Raw genomic sequence first — 20647 nt, forward strand, 5'->3', positions numbered from 1 at the left:
TGAAGGATGGAAAGAAAGTAGCAAGTTTACGATGTGATGTCTCAAAAGTGCTAGCTCCCGTTCATAGTCATTAGAACATTCCACAGGGGGTGAAACGGAAGAGCATCGCCAGGCAATGGACGCGGGGCTTTTTGGCAACGACCGCAAACGTATCCGTGTCCAGCCATTGGTTGGCCACGTAGAGGTCAAAATACGCGTTCTATTTTTACGCGTTAAGTTTGGCTCTTCCGTTTCATCCCCTCCAGAATGTTCTACTTTCGCAGCCTAATCGCAGGTTTTTCCAAAAACGTCGAAAAAACACAAGAATTAGTAGAAATGTTCCTGTTTTGGGCGGATTATTGATAGAGAATAATTTCTTTATTACAAAAATGCTGAAAAACCGTGAGTTTTATCCTTAGTTATTTTTTTATTGGCGAAAAACTGCGAACTCGGCAAATTTGGTTGCACAACTTCCCTTTATCATATATACCCAGCGACACCGATGCCAGCTGACTGTACTCCCGTTATGGATTCACAGTCAGTGAAGTGCTACGTTTTGAAACCAAAGCTGCTTCAAACCACTCACCAAAGTATGGATTATTGCAATATTGGATTCATCGTGAATGAAGAGAAAGCAGAACGTGTGCGCCACGCACATGCTGCGTGGTTCATCTTACGTTGTTAAGTTCCAATGAGTTTTTACGTAAAAACACAAACAAAACAGCCCTTTTCAGGGCCACCACACACTCCAAAAAGAGAACTACCGTAACAAACACACTATTTAAATAAATCAAATTCGTTCGTTTTTGACAAATAAAACTTTATTGTTAACCCCGTTCTTGGCTACAAATCACCCTGGGCGTTTAACCGAGGATGTCCCCAACATGTAACTTTTGTGAAAACGGGGGGGGGGGGGGGGGAGAGCTTGCCCAGGGAGGGGCGCATGCCCGGGGTAATACGGTAGTGTCTAAACCCATCTGTTATGAACATATTTGGCACAGTAGGTTTTCATAAACTACTGGAAAGAGCGTAATACAGACAATTGTACACTTTATAATAGTTAGTAAGTGATCATAATGTAATAGACAGCATGTAACTATCACTGAGACGCATTGCATCATCCATTATTCTGTTATTTTGATATTTGCCCCAGTTGTCTATATTGTCTTGTGTCTAACCTTCATTCAATTACCTGACATAGGCTGGCATGGAAGATGGCTGTGTAAGAATATTTGAAATCACTGATACTGGTTTAATGTATGAAAGATCACTCAACAAACAAGACAAGAGAATATTATCCATAGCTTGGCATGTGGAAGAGAAGTTAATAGTGACAGGCTCTATTGACAACATCAGAATATGGAATGCCAATACAGGTAAGCAGACTACAAATACTACACATTGTTGGCATATTTGATAATATTTTTAAATTTACTGCATTAATTGTGATGTAAACAAGAAATTCTATGATTCGCTTTACATATCACAGGGTTTTAGCTTTTGAAAATATATTAAATAATTTTCATCGAATAATAAAATAATTTATTGTAGCTTATTTGTGGCCGATTTCTGTCACGCAATTCATAGCATTTTAAAGAGAATGAAACAGTCCACCCTAAAAACTGATGAGTATGCAGTGATCGATTGTTTTGGGGTAAATATGTGTGCATATTAATCACCTAATGTGCAAAATTAGTATTTTTTAAGCTTCTCCACTGATATCTCAAGTACTAATCATCACATTTCAATGAAACTTGGTACATAGATCCTCTACGATATGCAGAGACCTGATTAGTTTTGGGGTAAATATTTGTGTATATTGATCACCCAATTTGCATAATCAGTTAATTTTCAGCTTTTTAGCTCCGCTGTCGACTTTGTCGAGCTTATCATATGAGTGATTGTCCGTCGGCGTGGTCCGCGTCAACTTTTTACTTTTTCTGAATGCTTTGATACTGTACCTTGGGTAGACCTCTCTTAGATTTGTTCATTTCATGATGATATCTTCAATTCTCTAATTTTAATAATTATATTTGTCTTTTTTGGTAAAAAGAGATAAGTCCAATTGCTTTGATACTATATATGTTGTTCATTTTCTAATGATATCTTCAGTTCTTTAATTGAAATGTGTATTGTTAACAGCGGGGCTATCTCAGCCGAGAGGCTGCTTGTTCACTGATATCTCAAGTACTAACCACATTTCAATGAATCTAGGACTATGCAAAGACCTAATTAGATTTTAGTAAATATTTATGCATATTAATCATCTAATTTGGATAATTAACCAATTTTCAACTTTCACTCTGATATCTCAAGTACTAATCATCACATTTCAATAAAACTTGGTACATAGATGCTCTAGGACAATAGACAGACCGGATTAGATTTGGGTTAAAATCTGTTCATATTAATTCATAATAATTCATAATTTTTTGGTTCTAATCACATTTCAATGAAACTTGGTACATTGCGCAGACCTTATTAGTTTTACACTGAAATCTATTCATATTAATTATCTGATTTGTATAATTAGTTTTCAGCTTTTCCATCAATATCTCAAGTACAAGTAATTTTGAAATAATTTTTAATGTGTCTCAAATACTCTCAGCACATTGGAGTTCTTTCTAAGCTTTCTTTGATTTTGTTTGTTCACTAGGCCATACCATGCAGCGACTTAGTCTTGATAGAGCTAATGTTACTATGTTACTATGGAAACCATAGTATGGAATGTAGCCATTCTTAAGGATTATACTATAATAAGTACAGATTCTATAGGAAAAGTCAGATTCTGGGATGGTCACCATGGTACTTTAATTAAGGCAAGTCTCTTCATAGTTGCTGAAGTATTGTATAGTGCGATGAGCAACCAGTAGTTGCATTACATAGTGCCACAATCAACCAGCAGCTGGGTGTCTCTGCCAATGCGCAGCTGACACGATCTGCTGTTGTATTTGGAAATTATTTCAAATGACACGTAACCTTGTCTGCAATTTTTGTGATCACAACTTGTACCTTGGTAATTTTTATTTTGCAGAGTTTTTTCACTCACAAAGCTGACATATTGGCACTGAGCGTCAGCAAAGAAGAAGACAAAGTATATGCAGCCGGAATTGATCCCAAAATAGTGCAATTTCAGTACGTACCGGTTGGATCTCAAGGGAAGCAGCAATGGGTACAGTCTCGGATGTTGGAGGATTTACATACTCATGATGTCAGAGCATTGGCTTGCACAGAACAGAACATTATTTCCGGTGGTAGGTATTAATAACTGACTTATGGTACCAACCATTATATCATCTCCATATTAACCAGCTATACACTATAGTACTGACCATTATATCATCTCCATATTAACCAGCTATACACTATAGTAATAACCATTATATCATCCCCATATTAACCAGCTATACACTATAGTACTGACCATTATATCATCCCCATATTAACCAGCTATACACTATAGTAATAACCATTATATCATCCCCATATTAACCAGCTATACACTATAGTACTGACCATTATATCATCTCCATATTAACCAGCTATACACTATAGTACTGACCATTATATCATCCCCATATTAACCAGCTATACACTATAGTAATAACCATTATATCATCCCCATATTAACCAGCTATACACTATAGTACTGACCATTATATCATCTCCATATTAACCAGCTATACACTATACTACTGACCATTATATCATCTCCATATAAACCAGCTATACACTATAGTACTGACCATTATATCATCCCCATATTAACCAGCTATACACTATAGTAATAACCATTATATCATCCCCATATTAACCAGCTATACACTATAGTACTGACCATTATATCATCCCCATATTAACCAGCTATACACTATAGTAATAACCATTATATCATCTCCATATTAACCAGCTATACACTATAGTAATAACCATTATATCATCCCCATATTAACCAGCTATACACTATAGTACTGACCATTATATCATCCCCATATTAACCAGCTATACACTATAGTAATAACCATTATATCATCTCCATATTAACCAGCTATACACTATAGTACTGACCATTATATCATCCCCATATTAACCAGCTATACACTATAGTACTGACCATTATATCATCTCCATATTAACCAGCTATACACTATAGTACTGACCATTATATCATCTCCATATTAACCAGCTATACACTATAGTACTGACCATTAGATCATCTCCATATTAACCAGCTATACATTATAGTACTGACCATTATATCATCCCCATATTAACCAGCTATACATTATAGTACTGACCATTATATCATCCCCATATTAACCAGCTATACATTATAGTACTGACCATTATATCATCTCCATATTAACCAGCTATACACTATAGTACTGACCATTATATCATCCCCATATTAACCAGCTATACATTATAGTACTGACCATTATATCATCCCCATATTAACCAGCTATACATTATAGTACTGACCATTATATCATCCCCATATTAACCAGCTATGCACTATAGTACTGACCATTATATCATCTCCATATTAACCAGCTATACACTATACTACTGACCATTATATCATCCCCCATATAAACCAGCTATACACTATAGTACTGACCATTATATCATCTCCATATTAACCAGCTATACACTATAGCACCAGTGTTCTCCCCAGACTTCATGTCAAGCATCATGGTCAATTTGCATAACAATACATCTAATTTGCATAATATTTGCATAATAATCATTTTTTTCCAACAAATTTGGTCAATCTACAATTAATTAAAAACATATTTTAATATTTGATAAACTTTATATCATTTTACTACATTGTATTTTATGTTTTTGTATCAAGTCAAATAAAGTTTGAAATAGAACAGCATAAAAAGGAAAACAAATTGAAAGACTTCATATAGCCAGTCAGTGAATATAATGTTATCCATGGATGTAACTGGTTCATCATTGTGTACAAGTTTTAGTGCCCATGTCACTGTCGGTTCATATAAACGTCGGGGAAACATTTTTTGGTTAAATTTATAAAGTCGGCGAGATATCAAAATATGTTGAAATTAATAAATCAATAATTAGAAAAAAATTCTACAATGGCAGTTCGCAGTTCGGCACTCATAGTTGGCGGTTTTTCATTGCATTATACCATGTGAGTAGTGCTACAATCACCGTAACATTGTCAGCTGACAGCATTGCGTTGGACGGGTATTCACCGCTGCTATTGCGATCATCGGTATCTGACTTTTTGGTGTAAAATACACAAATTGTTTATTAAAACGATTCAATGACGATTATCATAGGCAATACATCAAAATCGCCACTGAGATGTTGTTTTTAAACATCGCAGAAAAACATGCACTCTGTGCCGCCATCTTTGTTACCTCGATCAGAACCACTCTGTAACCCAGCATGCTTCGGTCACAAGGTTGCATTGTGCATTATGTCGCCTTAGGGCAGTGTTCTTCGCTACTAAGACACCCTATGAATGGGGTATTTTCAGAGGTCAGGGTTCGTTTTTTCTTAACCTGTCTCGTCTGCTGTTGAATTATTTACACTTTTCTTTCCAATGCGACTTAATTGCACTTGTTTTTGTTTTTTTAATTTTGGGGTCATTAATGTCACCGGCGATTGAGTGATAAAGAATCAGAGTGCAGCAAATCGGGTTTGATCTTCCAGACGTGCGCCGTGACTTGTTTTGTCACATTATTGCCGTTGCGTGCAATGGGCAAATTATTGCTACCTCAGTTTTTTTTGGGGGGGAGGGGATTTGGAGGCTCTGCACCCTTGAAAGACTTCGCAACTTATTGCAGACTTCCGTTTTTATCACTGTCTTTGTATGGCTAACAAAAGCGGGATTACCTTTCGATCAATACACGTTATTGTTTTAAATACGTGCAAGATGAGACTGACACTTGTAAAACAAGCAATAAGCATCACGGGTGAGTGACTAAGCGTCACGGACAAAGGGCAAGCATCATGGTCGAGTGTCCAAGCGTCATGATACCGTGTCGCTTCAGAGGCCTGGGGAGAACACTGATAGCACTGACCATTATATCATCTCCATATTAACCAGCTATACACTATACTACTGACCATTATATCATCCCCCATATAAACCAGCTATACACTATAGTACTGACCATTAGATCATCCCCATATTAACCAGCTATACACTATAGTACTGACCATTATATCATCTCCATATTAACCAGCTATACACTATAGTACTGACCATTATATCATCCCCATATTAACCAGCTATACACTATAGTACTGACCATTATATCATCCCCATATTAACCAGCTATACACTATAGTACTGACCATTATATCATCTCCATATTAACCAGCTATACACTATACTACTGACCATTATATCATCCCCCATATAAACCAGCTATACACTATAGTACTGACCATTATATCATCTCCATATTAACCAGCTATACACTATAGCACCAGTGTTCTCCCCAGACTTCATGTCAAGCATCATGGTCAATTTGCATAACAATACATCTAATTTGCATAATATTTGCATAATAATCATTTTTTTCCAACAAATTTGGTCAATCTACAATTAATTAAAAACATATTTTAATATTTGATAAACTTTATATCATTTTACTACATTGTATTTTATGTTTTTGTATCAAGTCAAATAAAGTTTGAAATAGAACAGCATAAAAAGGAAAACAAATTGAAAGACTTCATATAGCCAGTCAGTGAATATAATGTTATCCATGGATGTAACTGGTTCATCATTGTGTACAAGTTTTAGTGCCCATGTCACTGTCGGTTCATATAAACGTCGGGGAAACATTTTTTGGTTAAATTTATAAAGTCGGCGAGATATCAAAATATGTTGAAATTAATAAATCAATAATTAGAAAAAAATTCTACAATGGCAGTTCGCAGTTCGGCACTCATAGTTGGCGGTTTTTCATTGCATTATACCATGTGAGTAGTGCTACAATCACCGTAACATTGTCAGCTGACAGCATTGCGTTGGACGGGTATTCACCGCTGCTATTGCGATCATCGGTATCTGACTTTTTGGTGTAAAATACACAAATTGTTTATTAAAACGATTCAATGACGATTATCATAGGCAATACATCAAAATCGCCACTGAGATGTTGTTTTTAAACATCGCAGAAAAACATGCACTCTGCGCCGCCATCTTTGTTACCTCGATCAGAACCACTCTGTAACCCAGCATGCTTCGGTCACAAGGTTGCATTGTGCATTATGTCGCCTTAGGGCAGTGTTCTTCGCTACTAAGACACCCTATGAATGGGGTATTTTCAGAGGTCAGGGTTCGTTTTTTCTTAACCTGTCTCGTCTGCTGTTGAATTATTTACACTTTTCTTTCCAATGCGACTTAATTGCACTTGTTTTTGTTTTTTTAATTTTGGGGTCATTAATGTCACCGGCGATTGAGTGATAAAGAATCAGAGTGCAGCAAATCGGGTTTGATCTTCCAGACGTGCGCCGTGACTTGTTTTGTCACATTATTGCCGTTGCGTGCAATGGGCAAATTATTGCTACCTCAGTTTTTTTTGGGGGGGAGGGGATTTGGAGGCTCTGCACCCTTGAAAGACTTCGCAACTTATTGCAGACTTCCGTTTTTATCACTGTCTTTGTATGGCTAACAAAAGCGGGATTACCTTTCGATCAATACACGTTATTGTTTTAAATACGTGCAAGATGAGACTGACACTTGTAAAACAAGCAATAAGCATCACGGGTGAGTGACCAAGCGTCACGGACAAAGGGCAAGCATCATGGTCGAGTGTCCAAGCGTCATGATACCGTGTCGCTTCAGAGGCCTGGGGAGAACACTGATAGCACTGACCATTATATCATCTCCATATTAACCAGCTATACACTATACTACTGACCATTATATCATCCCCCATATAAACCAGCTATACACTATAGTACTGACCATTAGATCATCCCCATATTAACCAGCTATACACTATAGTACTGACCATTATATCATCTCCATATTAACCAGCTATACACTATAGTACTGACCATTATATCATCCCCATATTAACCAGCTATACACTATAGTACTGACCATTATATCATCCCCATATTAACCAGCTATACACTATAGTACTGACCATTATATCATCCCCATATTAACCAGCTATACACTATAGTACTACCATATCATCTCCATATTAACCAGCTATGCACTATAGTACTGACCATTATATCATCCCCATATTAACCAGCTATACACTATACTACTGACCATTATATCATCCCCATATTAACCAGCTATACACTATACTACTGACCATTATATCATCCCCATATTAACCAGCTATGCACTATAGTACTGACCATTATATCATCCCCATATTAACCAGCTATACACTATAGTACTGACCATTATATCATCCCCATATTAACCAGCTATATACACTATAGTACTACCATGATATCATCTCCATATTAACCAGCTATGCACTATAGTACTGACCATTATATCATCCCCATATTAACCAGCTATACACTATACTACTGACCATTATATCATCCCCATATTAACCAGCTATACACTATACTACTGACCATTATATCATCTCCATATTAACCAGCTATACACTATACTACTGACCATTATATCATCCCCATATTAACCAGCTATACACTATACTACTGACCATTATATCATCCCCATATTAACCAGCTATACACTATAGTACTGACCATTATATCATCCCCATATTAACCAGCTATACACTATAGTACTGACCATTATATCATCCCCATATTAACCAGCTATACACTATAGTACTGACCATTATATCATCTCCATATTAACCAGCTATATACTATAGTACTGACCATTATATCATCCCCCATATTAACCAGCTATACACTATAGTACTGACCATTATATCATCTCCATATTAACCAGCTATACACTATAGTACTGACCATTATATCATCTCCATATTAATCAGCTATACACTATAGTACTGACCATTATATCATCTCCATATTAACCAGCTATACACTATAGTACTGACCATTATATCATCCCCATATTAACCAGCTATACACTATAGTACTGACCATTATATCATCTCCATATTAACCAGCTATACACTATAGTACTGACCATTATATCATCTCCATATAAACCAGCGATACACTATAGTACTGACCATTAGATCATCCCCATATTAACCAGCTATACACTATAGTACTGACCATTATATCATCTCCATATTAACCAGCTATACACTATAGTACTGACCATTATATCATCTCCATATTAACCAGCTATACACTATAGTACTGACCATTATATCATCTCCATATTAACCAGCTATACACTATAGTAATGACCATGATATCATCTCCATATTAACCAGCTATACACTATAGTACTGACAATTATATCACCTCCATATTAACCAGCTATACACTATAGTACTGACCATTATATCATCTCCATATTAACCAGCTATACACTATAGTACTGACCATTATATCATCTCCATATTAACCAGCTATACACTATAATTCAGTCAAAATGACTATTTTGAACTGTAGGCATTAATCAGCGATTCTGCCGGTGATGGAGAGATAGAATCCAGGTCAGGGGAAGCCCCATGACCTCAAGATTCTTTTACCCCTTACGTCCACGAACCCACGTGACCGAGGCCACCTGGCAGCGCCACAGGTAGCCGTCCTTCACTCTTAATTTCTCTCCGCCTCGAGTGGAGATGAAATCTAGCGAGCTCTGCTGGATCGCCTGCTTTTTTTCCTGTCCGGATTTTTAGCTTGGGTTGTTGCCGCTGCTCGGCATCCGACATGGTAGCTGGTAGGATAAGTTTTCCTTGTCTTTTTTTTACCCTCGTGTCGTTTTCCCCTTTGTGTGTAGTATTTTTCACAGCAAAGAAATCAAAATCCGGCGCCACTACGTAGTCACATGTTGATTTCATGGCGGCACCTTTTACAACTGTAATTCGTCTCCCTCATGCATGTCGTCTTTTATTTTTAATGTATTTAGCAATATATCGATGTAATGACAGCTCCAAGGCTTGCTGCCTTTTTCTTCCGGTCTCCTCGTCTTTCGAGCCGACCGTACAGTGGTTTATTCAGAATCTACCAGCTTAGAACCCGCATCCGAGATGCTTTGTCGTGGCTACGTGTGGGTTCCGGTTTTTTTTGCGTGAAAGCGTGTTTTTTTCACTGGAGTTCTGAGGCCTGAGATTTTCTTTCAGAGCCATCAAAATCGCTGACACTGACCGCGTCACAGCAAGGTCGCGCGTCCAGTAAACAAATCGGTTAAAGTGAGTTGCGTGTTTTGCATGAGTGGAAAGTCCTCACGCTCGGCTACCGGTACTTCATGTACCGGGACGTCGAGTAAGAGGCCCGACGGCGGAGGTACCGATATTTTCTCGGTCTCCCCCACTGATCAGAGGGCATCCTCACAGTCTGTTTTTTCAGGCGGTGTTTTTTTACCCGATTTTACCGGCTGCAGCGAGGCTGTGCCCCTGGAGGCTTTCCTCCTATGGGGCCCGTTGCGGGTCTCTTCGTGGACCCTTCCTTGCACGGCGCCGAGTTTGCCTCCAAGTTGAGGGCTTTGGTCGAAGGACTGTTGGGGCAATTGCGTCCCTGGCAGGCCGGGTAGATCAGACGCAGTCGGAGCGAGCTGTCTCCACTGTGTCCCCTCGGTGGGCAAGCAGGAAGAGACACGAAAGCATGTTTGCATTCAAACACGTCTCTTCCGGGGAATCCCCGTTCCCAGTCACGGCTCTCCCACTATTTTGGGGGGTGGCCGAGGCTCAGGCTAATTGCACCGGTCCTTCTCTGGATCCGCGGGCACTGAATGCCAACGGGGTGCTGGCAGCCAAGTCTCCGATCTCGGGGCAGGGCTTTCAGGGCAGGGCACGCGTTGACCCCCCCCTTTCAGCCAGCTAGGGTTCGTCACACGGTAACGATACAACTGTAACAAATTTATCCTTGTGTCCGGTCCCCGCTGTGGGTTTTGACTACTTTCTTACCGACCCACGGGCGTCCCCAGAGGGAACCGACCCTGTCATGAGACGCACAGTCGAACACGCTCCCTCTCACATATTTTAAGTTAAAGGAGACGCAGTTCGCTCGCGTTGGATACAGCCGGTACTCCGGGCGGTCCCTCAAAGTCTTCCATCTGTATGACTCGGTGAGCCACGCTTTTGGGGTGAGGCGGAGTATCATCGATCCCAGTGATACGATGTATATACCCCCACCCTTGATCCTAAAGTGACCACCTAAGGTTGCTTCAACACTTATGGGATCACGGGCGTCGGGATCCAAAGCAACCCCGTCTGCACATCTCTCCCCTGTCCGTCTGAGTGCGGAGTGGGGCGCAGAGCACGCAAACGGTGTTGATGGGCGGCGTTGGTCAGCCGCGGAGGATGTAATGCTTAAGGCCCCCGGGTGGGGATAACGTTAGGCAACACTTCCCACTGGACCAAACGCTACCTGGTCGGTGTGTCTCGGGATCAGACCCCATAGCATGGGATGAGACCAAAACGCCCCCAACCGGATTCCAAGGCTCCTTCCCCAGACCCCGGTACCACGAATTTGGCAAACCGGGCAAAGGGGGATAGCCGCGTTCCATGGGTGTCTTTGCCAATTGAGGACGAACCATCTAGCCCTGAGGGCAGAGTTGCTTGAGGGCATTATTATGCGTGCCCAGCACTCTGGTGATCTTGGAGGCAGAACGCACCAGCCTCCTAGACCAGGCGACATTTTTACTGGTGGGCCACCGCACATCTACTTGCGACACCCCCTAGTGTTGTCTGGCTCGCTTGGCCAGGGCCACTACTGTGCTACGAGACGCGGCCTTAGACGCACATGTTTTCGCCGACAAGCTGAGCTGGGGTACGTCCCCCACCTCAGTGACGCAGACTGGACACCCTCCACCCTCTTTGTTCAGGGAATGGTGGGTACAGTCTCGGAGCTTCGGAGTGCAATGAATCAGAGGGTTCAGATCGAATCCGCTAGCCAGTTGGTCCTGCCATGGGCAAGCGGAGGGCACCCCAAGCACAGAAAACACAACGCCCTAGGGCATTGTCCGCTAGCCAGAGTCAGCCAGGAGGCAAGCGCTTATACCCTTCCATGGGAGGGAAGGGTAGTGGCGCGCCCCCAGGGAGGTAAGAGCCAGGTGGTGGCTCCTCACCCTCTCTGGGCGGACGTCTCCCCGGCAGCAGGGGAGGCATGTTTGACGCTCACCTCTGCAACCGGGGGGAACAGGCACGTGTTCGGTGAGTGGCCAGGTCACAACTTAGTGACTACTTCAGGCCTTGGGGGAACTCGCCTCATGGGGGAAGGGAGCATCCCCCCTTGCAACGGCCGAACACATGGCCACACATCCCTGTCGTACACAGATTGCGCCGGTGTAGTCCGGTTTGGAGACGGCGGGTGACCGATACCTGAACCTTTTCAGGTGGTGACATCCGTTTACGGCATACCGCTGAAATCTCCATTTCCCCCCGTCAGTGTCTCCCCTGTTGGGCACTGCCAGGGGACTCCCGCAAGGTGGAAGCAATCAGACAGGAAGTAGCAGTTTGCTGGGGAAAGACGCCATACACAGGGTACATCAGCCGGAACTAAGTCCAGGCTTCTACCCAAATGTGTTCGTAGTACCAAATCTACAAGTGGCAGGCGTCCAGTTTTGGACCTAGACAGACTGAATCAGTACGTGCCCCTCGATCGGTTCCACATGGAGACACCATTCAGGGTTCTTCTCTCCATCCACCGTTTTGACTGGCTAGCCCCGCTAGACTTAAGCAGGGCCTACCTGCATGTACCGATGCACCTAGCGAGTTGCCATCTCCTTCGAATCGCCCAGCTGGGCCAAGTATTCAAACTTCGGTGCCCCCCCCCCCCCCCCCCCCCCGTTCGGGTTAGGCACAGCGCCCTACGTGTTCACCAGAGGGATGAAACAGGTAGTGCTGCTGCTTCACCATCACCAGATGTCGGTACACCTCAACCCGTACCCAGACTACTGGTTACCAACAACCCGGGCAAGGGGTAATAGCCAAACGCATCAGGCTAACACAGGATTTACTTCACCAGTTGGGCTCGTTAGTAAATCGACAAGTCCCACCTCGAGCCAACGCGCAGTTGGTGTCCCTGGGCATGGAGTTTTGACACAGAGGTAAGCTTGGCTTAGCTATTTCAATCATATTGCTTAGCGCTAAGCAGCCTAGCCGAATGCCTAGTCAGCGTTCCCTCGGTGTCCCTCCGTGAACTAATGCGGATCATCGGAATGATGACCTCGGTTCGAAGGGTCGTTCCCCAGGCCGCACTACGCAGTCGCCCGGTATAACGCTTGTTATAACGCCGAGCTCTCCTATGGGAACTAGATAGGTGGGTTTCGATCCCGGACCAAGTGAAGGAAGCCCTGCCCTGGTGGTCGTCACTGACCAACCTCGGGCAGAGGGGCCCTCTTGGACCCGCTCGCCGCAGGTATGACTCTGGTAACAGATGCCTCCCCCCAGGGTTGGGGAGCGCATCTATTGGACGAACAAGCCCAAGGATATGGCTCCCGCATAGTTTTGGGACCACCATATCAACCGGCTCGAACTGTGAGCAGTGTACTTGGCACTACCACGCTTTCTACCCGTAGTTTGAGACCACAGAGTCCTGCTCCGCACAGAAAACGCAGCGGTGGTCTCCTTCAAGAAGGAGGGGGGACACATTCCCCATCGTTGTCAGTCCTAGCGGAGCAAAATCCTCCTTTGGTGCCTGGAATACAATGTGGAGCTAACCGCACACCACCTTCCAGGGGTGAGGAACAGTCTGGCGACGCCCTTTCAGGGCGACTCCGTCTCCAGAACACGGAGTGGCTGATACCCCAGTGGGTAGCCTCCAGGCTGTTTCGGCTGTGGACGGTCCAAGGTTAGACCATTTGCCGCACCCCGGAACACCAAGCTCCCGACGTACGTAACACTCCTGCTGACTCCAGGAGCCTGGGCCAGGGTCGCTTTGCTACCCCGCGGATCCACTTAGTTGTGTACGCTTTTCCTCCCTTCCCGCTAGTCCACCGGGCACCGGAGAAGACTTCGACAGGTGCACACCTGCATATTATCATTGGTCGCACCCAATTGGCCGAACAGGGCCTAGTTTCCACTTCTGTCGGAAACGATAGTCAAAACACCAGCAGTGCTTCCGGACTTACCGGACATGCCGTCCCAACCAGACGGCGCACTACCACGAGCCCAGCGGGTATCACTTACCCGCATAGAGGCTCTCATTAGACCCGCACATACGAAAGCTTTATCTGAGCGGGCTGCCAACGTCCTGGCCAGGGCGAACTGGGATTCCACCAATGCAGCCTACATTTCTAGGCTGCGAGCATACACTGGTTAGTGTAGCGGAAGGGAGATTGATCGATACCATCCCTCTATTGGCCAGGTAACAGGCTCCTTCGTCCACCTGTTTGACGAAGTGGGTTTGTCCTACGCAGCGATCGTTGGCTACAGGTCGGCCTTGTGCCCCACCATTCAAACGTACGGGAACAAGACTAACCGATTGTCCTACTATTAGGAGACTATTTACTGCTTTCCAGACGCTGAGACCCCAGGCAAGGGAACTGCCCAACTGGGACTTGTTGGCTGTGTTGTCCGCTCTAAGCAGACCGCCTTTTGAGCCTCTCCAATCAGCACCACTCAATTTTTTGATGTGGAAAATAGTCTTCCTACTGGCCCTCGCCTCAGGTAGGCGCCGGTCAAAGCTAGGCGTGCACTATCCTTTGCGGGCGGTTGTGCTGCTTTTATGGGCGATCAAGTTGTACTAAGACACGAATCGGGTTCTCGCCAAGAACCAAATCCCAGGACACGATCCTCAACCGATTGTCATCCCCCGGCTGGCAAATATTGTCAGTCCGGAAGATCAGGAGGAATTGCTTCTCTGCCCGGCCCGAGCGCTGAGTTGCTACGAGAACCGTACCAGGTTTTCTAGACGGGGAACCAAACACATGTTTTTGTGTTACGGCCCTGACAAGCGGGATAAGCCGGTTTCCCCGACTTCCATCCCCAGGTGGATTACTGCGACTGTACTGGAGGTCTATAATACACTATCCTCCTCAACACAGACCTTGCAGAGACACCAAGTACAAGAACATGAGGTCCGTGCGATTGCTAACTCACTAGCGCTAGCGTCAGGTGCCCCCCTCAAACACATTCTGAGGGCAGGCTTCTGGAGAACGCAGAACGTCTTCATCAACTACTACCTAGGAGACACCCAATCTATTGAGCAGGGTCTCTTCAGGTTAGGCCCCGTCGTAGCGGGTCAGGCCTTGTTTGCTGACACAGCCCGAACGACTGCAGGGGCCTCTGCGCATAGGCGATAAGTCAGTCTCTGCATTTTTGCGGGCAGATTGTGCGAACTGTTTCGGTCCTACTTCAAGCTTATCACCCCCGAGTTCGGCTTGGGTCTAGCTTTCTCCGGCACACCGAACCCTGTCACCACAGCAGCATTGGCTTCTTGCTTCTGGGACAGCACAGGCAAGGTAAGACACCACCCTTCTTGGGTCTTAACTTAGGTTTTTGGGTTTGTTTTTCATCCCGGACTGGGGGAAAGTCTTTCATCATTCTCCTTTTTTTTCTGTTTGCTCGGAAAAACCCGCCACCTATCGGTGTCTGACTCTGCCTACAGTTCAAAATAGTCATTTTGACTGACCGGAGTCTATGGTGGGTAATTGAACGTAGTGAATTTAGGCGAGGGTTCTCCGAACCCGCCTATTCACATAGTTCATACCCACCATAGACTCCGGGTCCCCCCCAACCTCCCCACTCTTTCCGTCGCGTTGGTCTAAGTCCTCGAGGCGGAGAGAAAGGAACCAGAGTGAAGGACGGCTACCTGTGGCGCTGCCAGGTGGCCTCGGTCACGTGGGTTCGTGACGTAAGGGGTAAAAGAATCTTGAGGTCATGGGGCTTCCCCTGACCTGGATTCTATCTCTCCGTCACCGGCAGAATCGCTGATTAATGCCTACAGTTCAAAATAGTCATTTTGACTGACCGGAGTCTATGGTGGGTATGAACTATGTGAATAGGCGGGTTCGGAGAACCCTCACCTAAGTACTGACCATTATATCATCCCCATATTAACCAGCTATACACTATAGTACTGACCATTATATCATCCCCATATTAACCAGCTATACACTATAGTACTGACCATTATATCATCTCCATATTAACCAGCTATACACTATAGTACTGACCATTATATCATCCCCATATTAACCAGCTATACACTATAGTACTACCATGATATCATCTCCATATTAACCAGCTATGCACTATAGTACTGACCATTATATCATCCCCATATTAACCAGCTATACACTATAGTACTGACCATTATATCATCCCCATATTAACCAGCTATACACTATAGTACTACCATATCATCTCCATATTAACCAGCTATACACTATAGTACTGACCATTATATCATCCCCATATTAACCAGCTATACACTATAGTACTGACCATTATATCATCTCCATATTAACCAGATATACACTATAGTACTGACCATTATATCATCCCCATATTTACCAGCTATACACTATAGTACTGACCATGATATCATCTCCATATTAACCAGCTATGCACTATAGTACTGACCATTATATCATCCCCATATTAACCAGCTATACACTATAGTACTGACCATTATATCATCCCCATATTAACCAGCTATACACTATAGTACTACCATATCATCTCCATATTAACCAGCTATACACTATAGTACTGACCATTATATCATCCCCATATTAACCAGCTATACACTATAGTACTGACCATTATATCATCTCCATATTAACCAGCTATACACTATAGTACTGACCATTATATCATCCCCATATTTACCAGCTATACACTATAGTACTGACCATTATATCATCTCCATATTAACCAGCTATACACTATAGTACTGACCATTATATCATCCCCATATTAACCAGCTATACAATATAGTACTGACCATTATATCATCCCCATATTAACCAGCTATACACTATAGTACTGACCATTATATCATCCCCATATTAACCAGCTATACACTACAGTACTGACCATTATATCATCCCCATATTAAACCAGCTATACACTATAGTACTGACCATTATATCATCTCCATATTAACCAGCTATACACTATAGTACTGACCATTATATCATCCCCATATTAACCAGCTATACACTATAGTACTGACCATTATATCATCTCCATATTAACCAGCTATACACTATAGTAATGACCATTATATCATCCCCATATTAACCAGCTATACACTATAGTACTGACCATTATATCATCTCCATATTAACCAGCTATACACTATAGTAATGACCATTATATCATCTCCATATTAACCAGCTATACACTATAGTACTGACCATTATATCATCCCCATATTAACCAGCTATACACTATAGTACTGACCATTATATCATCCCCATATTAACCAGCTATACACTATAGTACTGACCATTATATCATCTCCATATTAACCAGCTATACACTATAGTACTGACCATTATGTCATCTTCATATTAACCAGCTATACACTATAGTACTGACCATTATATCATCTCCATATTAACCAGTTATACACTATAGTACTGACCATTATATCATCCCCATATTAACCAGCTATACACTATAGTACTGACCATTATATCATCTCCATATTAAACCAGCTATACACTATAGTACTGACCATTATATCATCTTCATATTAACCAGCTATACACTATAGTACTGACCATTATATCATCCCCATATTAACCAGCTATACACTATAGTACTGACCATTATATCATCCCCATATTAACCAGCTATACACTATAGTACTGACCATTATATCATCTCCATATTAACCAGCTATACACTATAGTAATGACCATTATATCATCTCCATATTAACCAGCTATACACTATAGTACTGACCATTATATCATCCCCATATTAACCAGCTATACACTATAGTACTGACCATTATATCATCTCCATATTAACCAGCTATACACTATAGTACTGACCATTATATCATCCCCATATTAACCAGCTATACACTATAGTACTGACCATTATATCATCTCCATATTAACCAGCTATACACTATAGTACTGACCATTATATCATCCCCATATTAACCAGCTATACACTATAGTACTGACCATTATATCATCTCCATATTAACCAGCTATACACTATAGTACTGACCATTATATCATCTCCATATTAACCAGCTATACACTATAGTACTGACCATTATATCATCCCCATATTAACCAGCTATACACTATAGTACTGACCATTATATCATCTCCATATTAACCAGCTATACACTATAGTACTGACCATTATATCATCTCCATATTAACCAGCTATACACTAGAAGTACTGACCATTATATCATCCCCATATTAACCAGCTATACACTATAGTACTGACCATTATATCATCTCCATATTAACCAGCTATACACTATAGTACTGACCATTATATCATCCCCATATTAACCAGCTATACACTATAGTACTGACCATTATATCATCCCCATATTAACCAGCTATACACTATAGTACTGACCATTATATCATCCCCATATTAACCAGCTATACACTATAGTACTGACCATTATATCATCTCCATATTAACCAGCTATACACTATAGTACTGACCATTATATCATCCCCATATTAACCAGCTATACACTATAGTACTGACCATTATATCATCCCCATATTAACCAGCTATACACTATAGTACTGACCATTATATCATCCCCATATTAACCAGCTATACACTATAGTACTGACCATTATATCATCTCCATATTAACCAGCTATACACTATAGTACTGACCATTATATCATCCCCATATTAACCAGCTATACACTATAGTACTACCATGATATCATCTACATATTAACCAGCTATGCACTATAGTACTGACCATTATATCATCCCCATATTAACCAGCTATACACTATACTACTGACCATTATATCGTCCCCATATTAACCAGCTATACACTATAGTACTGACCATTATATCATCTCCATATTAACCAGCTATACACTATAGTACTGACCATTATATCATCCCCATATTAACCAGCTATACACTATAGTACTGACCATTATATCATCTCCATATTAACCAGCTATACACTATAGTAATGACCATTATATCATCTCCATATTAACCAGCTATACACTATAGTACTGACCATTAGATCATCTCCATATTAACCAGCTATACACAGAAATACACTACAGTACTGACCATTATATCATCCCCATATTAACCAGCTATACACTATAGTACTGACCATTATATCATCTCCATATTAACCAGCTATACACTATAGTACTGACCATTATATCATCCCCATATTAACCAGCTATACACTATAGTACTGACCATTATATCATCTCCATATTAACCAGCTATACACTATAGTACTGACCATTATATCATCCCCATATTAACCAGCTATACACTATAGTACTGACCATTATATCATCCCCATATTAACCAGCTATACACTATAGTACTGACCATTATATCATCCCCATATTAACCAGCTATACACTATAGTACTGACCATTATATCATCCCCATATTAACCAGCTATACACTATAGTACTGACCATTATATCATCCCCATATTAACCAGCTATACACTATAGTACTGACCATTATATCATCCCCATATTAACCAGCTATACACTATAGTACTGACCATTATATCATCTCCATATTAACCAGCTATACACTATAGTACTGACTATTATATCATCCCCATATTAACCAGCTATACACTATAGTACTGACCATTATATCATCCCCATATTAACCAGCTATACACTATAGTACTGACCATTATATCATCCCCATATTAACCAGCTATACACTATAGTACTGACCATTATATCATCCCCATATTAACCAGCTATACACTATAGTACTGACTATTGTATCATCCCCATATTAACCAGCTATACACTATAGTACTGACCATTATATCATCCCCATATTAACCAGCTATACACTATAGTACTGACCATTATATCATCTCCATATTAACCAGCTATACACTATAGTACTGACCATTATATCATCTCCATATTAACCAGCTATACACTATAGTACTGACCATTATATCATCTCCATATTAACCAGCTATACACTATAGTACTGACCATTATATCATCCCCATATTAACCAGCTATACACTATAGTACTGACTATTATATCATCTCCATATTAACCAGCTATACACTATAGTACTGACCATTATATCATCTCCATATTAACCAGCTATACACTATAGTACTGACCATTATATCATCTCCATATTAACCAGCTATACACTATAGTACTGACCATTATATCATCTCCATATTAACCAGCTATACACTATAGTACTGACCATTATATCATCTCCATATTAACCAGCTATACACTATAGTACTGACCATTATATCATCCCCATATTAACCAGCTATACACTATAGTACTGACCATTATATCATCTCCATATTAACCAGCTATACACCTTTTTTATACAGTCACACTGGTTTATAATTCCATGATTTCACCCA

General features: G+C 41.6%; 1 protein-coding gene across 1 annotated transcript in view; it reads left to right on the forward strand.

The window, feature by feature from the left end:
* The window catches only part of LOC100378061 (U3 small nucleolar RNA-associated protein 4 homolog), a 37802-nt gene that overhangs the window by 8823 nt on the left and 8332 nt on the right, over positions 1-20647 (forward strand). The window contains 4 exon segments of the mRNA XM_085500552.1: positions 1181-1355; positions 2636-2670; positions 2673-2798; positions 3014-3233. Coding sequence (XP_085356678.1) covers positions 1181-1355; positions 2636-2670; positions 2673-2798; positions 3014-3233 — 556 coding nt within the window.

This window comes from Saccoglossus kowalevskii, chromosome 6 (genome assembly GCF_978046115.1).
Source record: "Saccoglossus kowalevskii chromosome 6, keSacKowa6.1, whole genome shotgun sequence".
In the NCBI taxonomy this organism is placed as follows: Eukaryota; Metazoa; Hemichordata; class Enteropneusta; family Harrimaniidae; genus Saccoglossus; species Saccoglossus kowalevskii.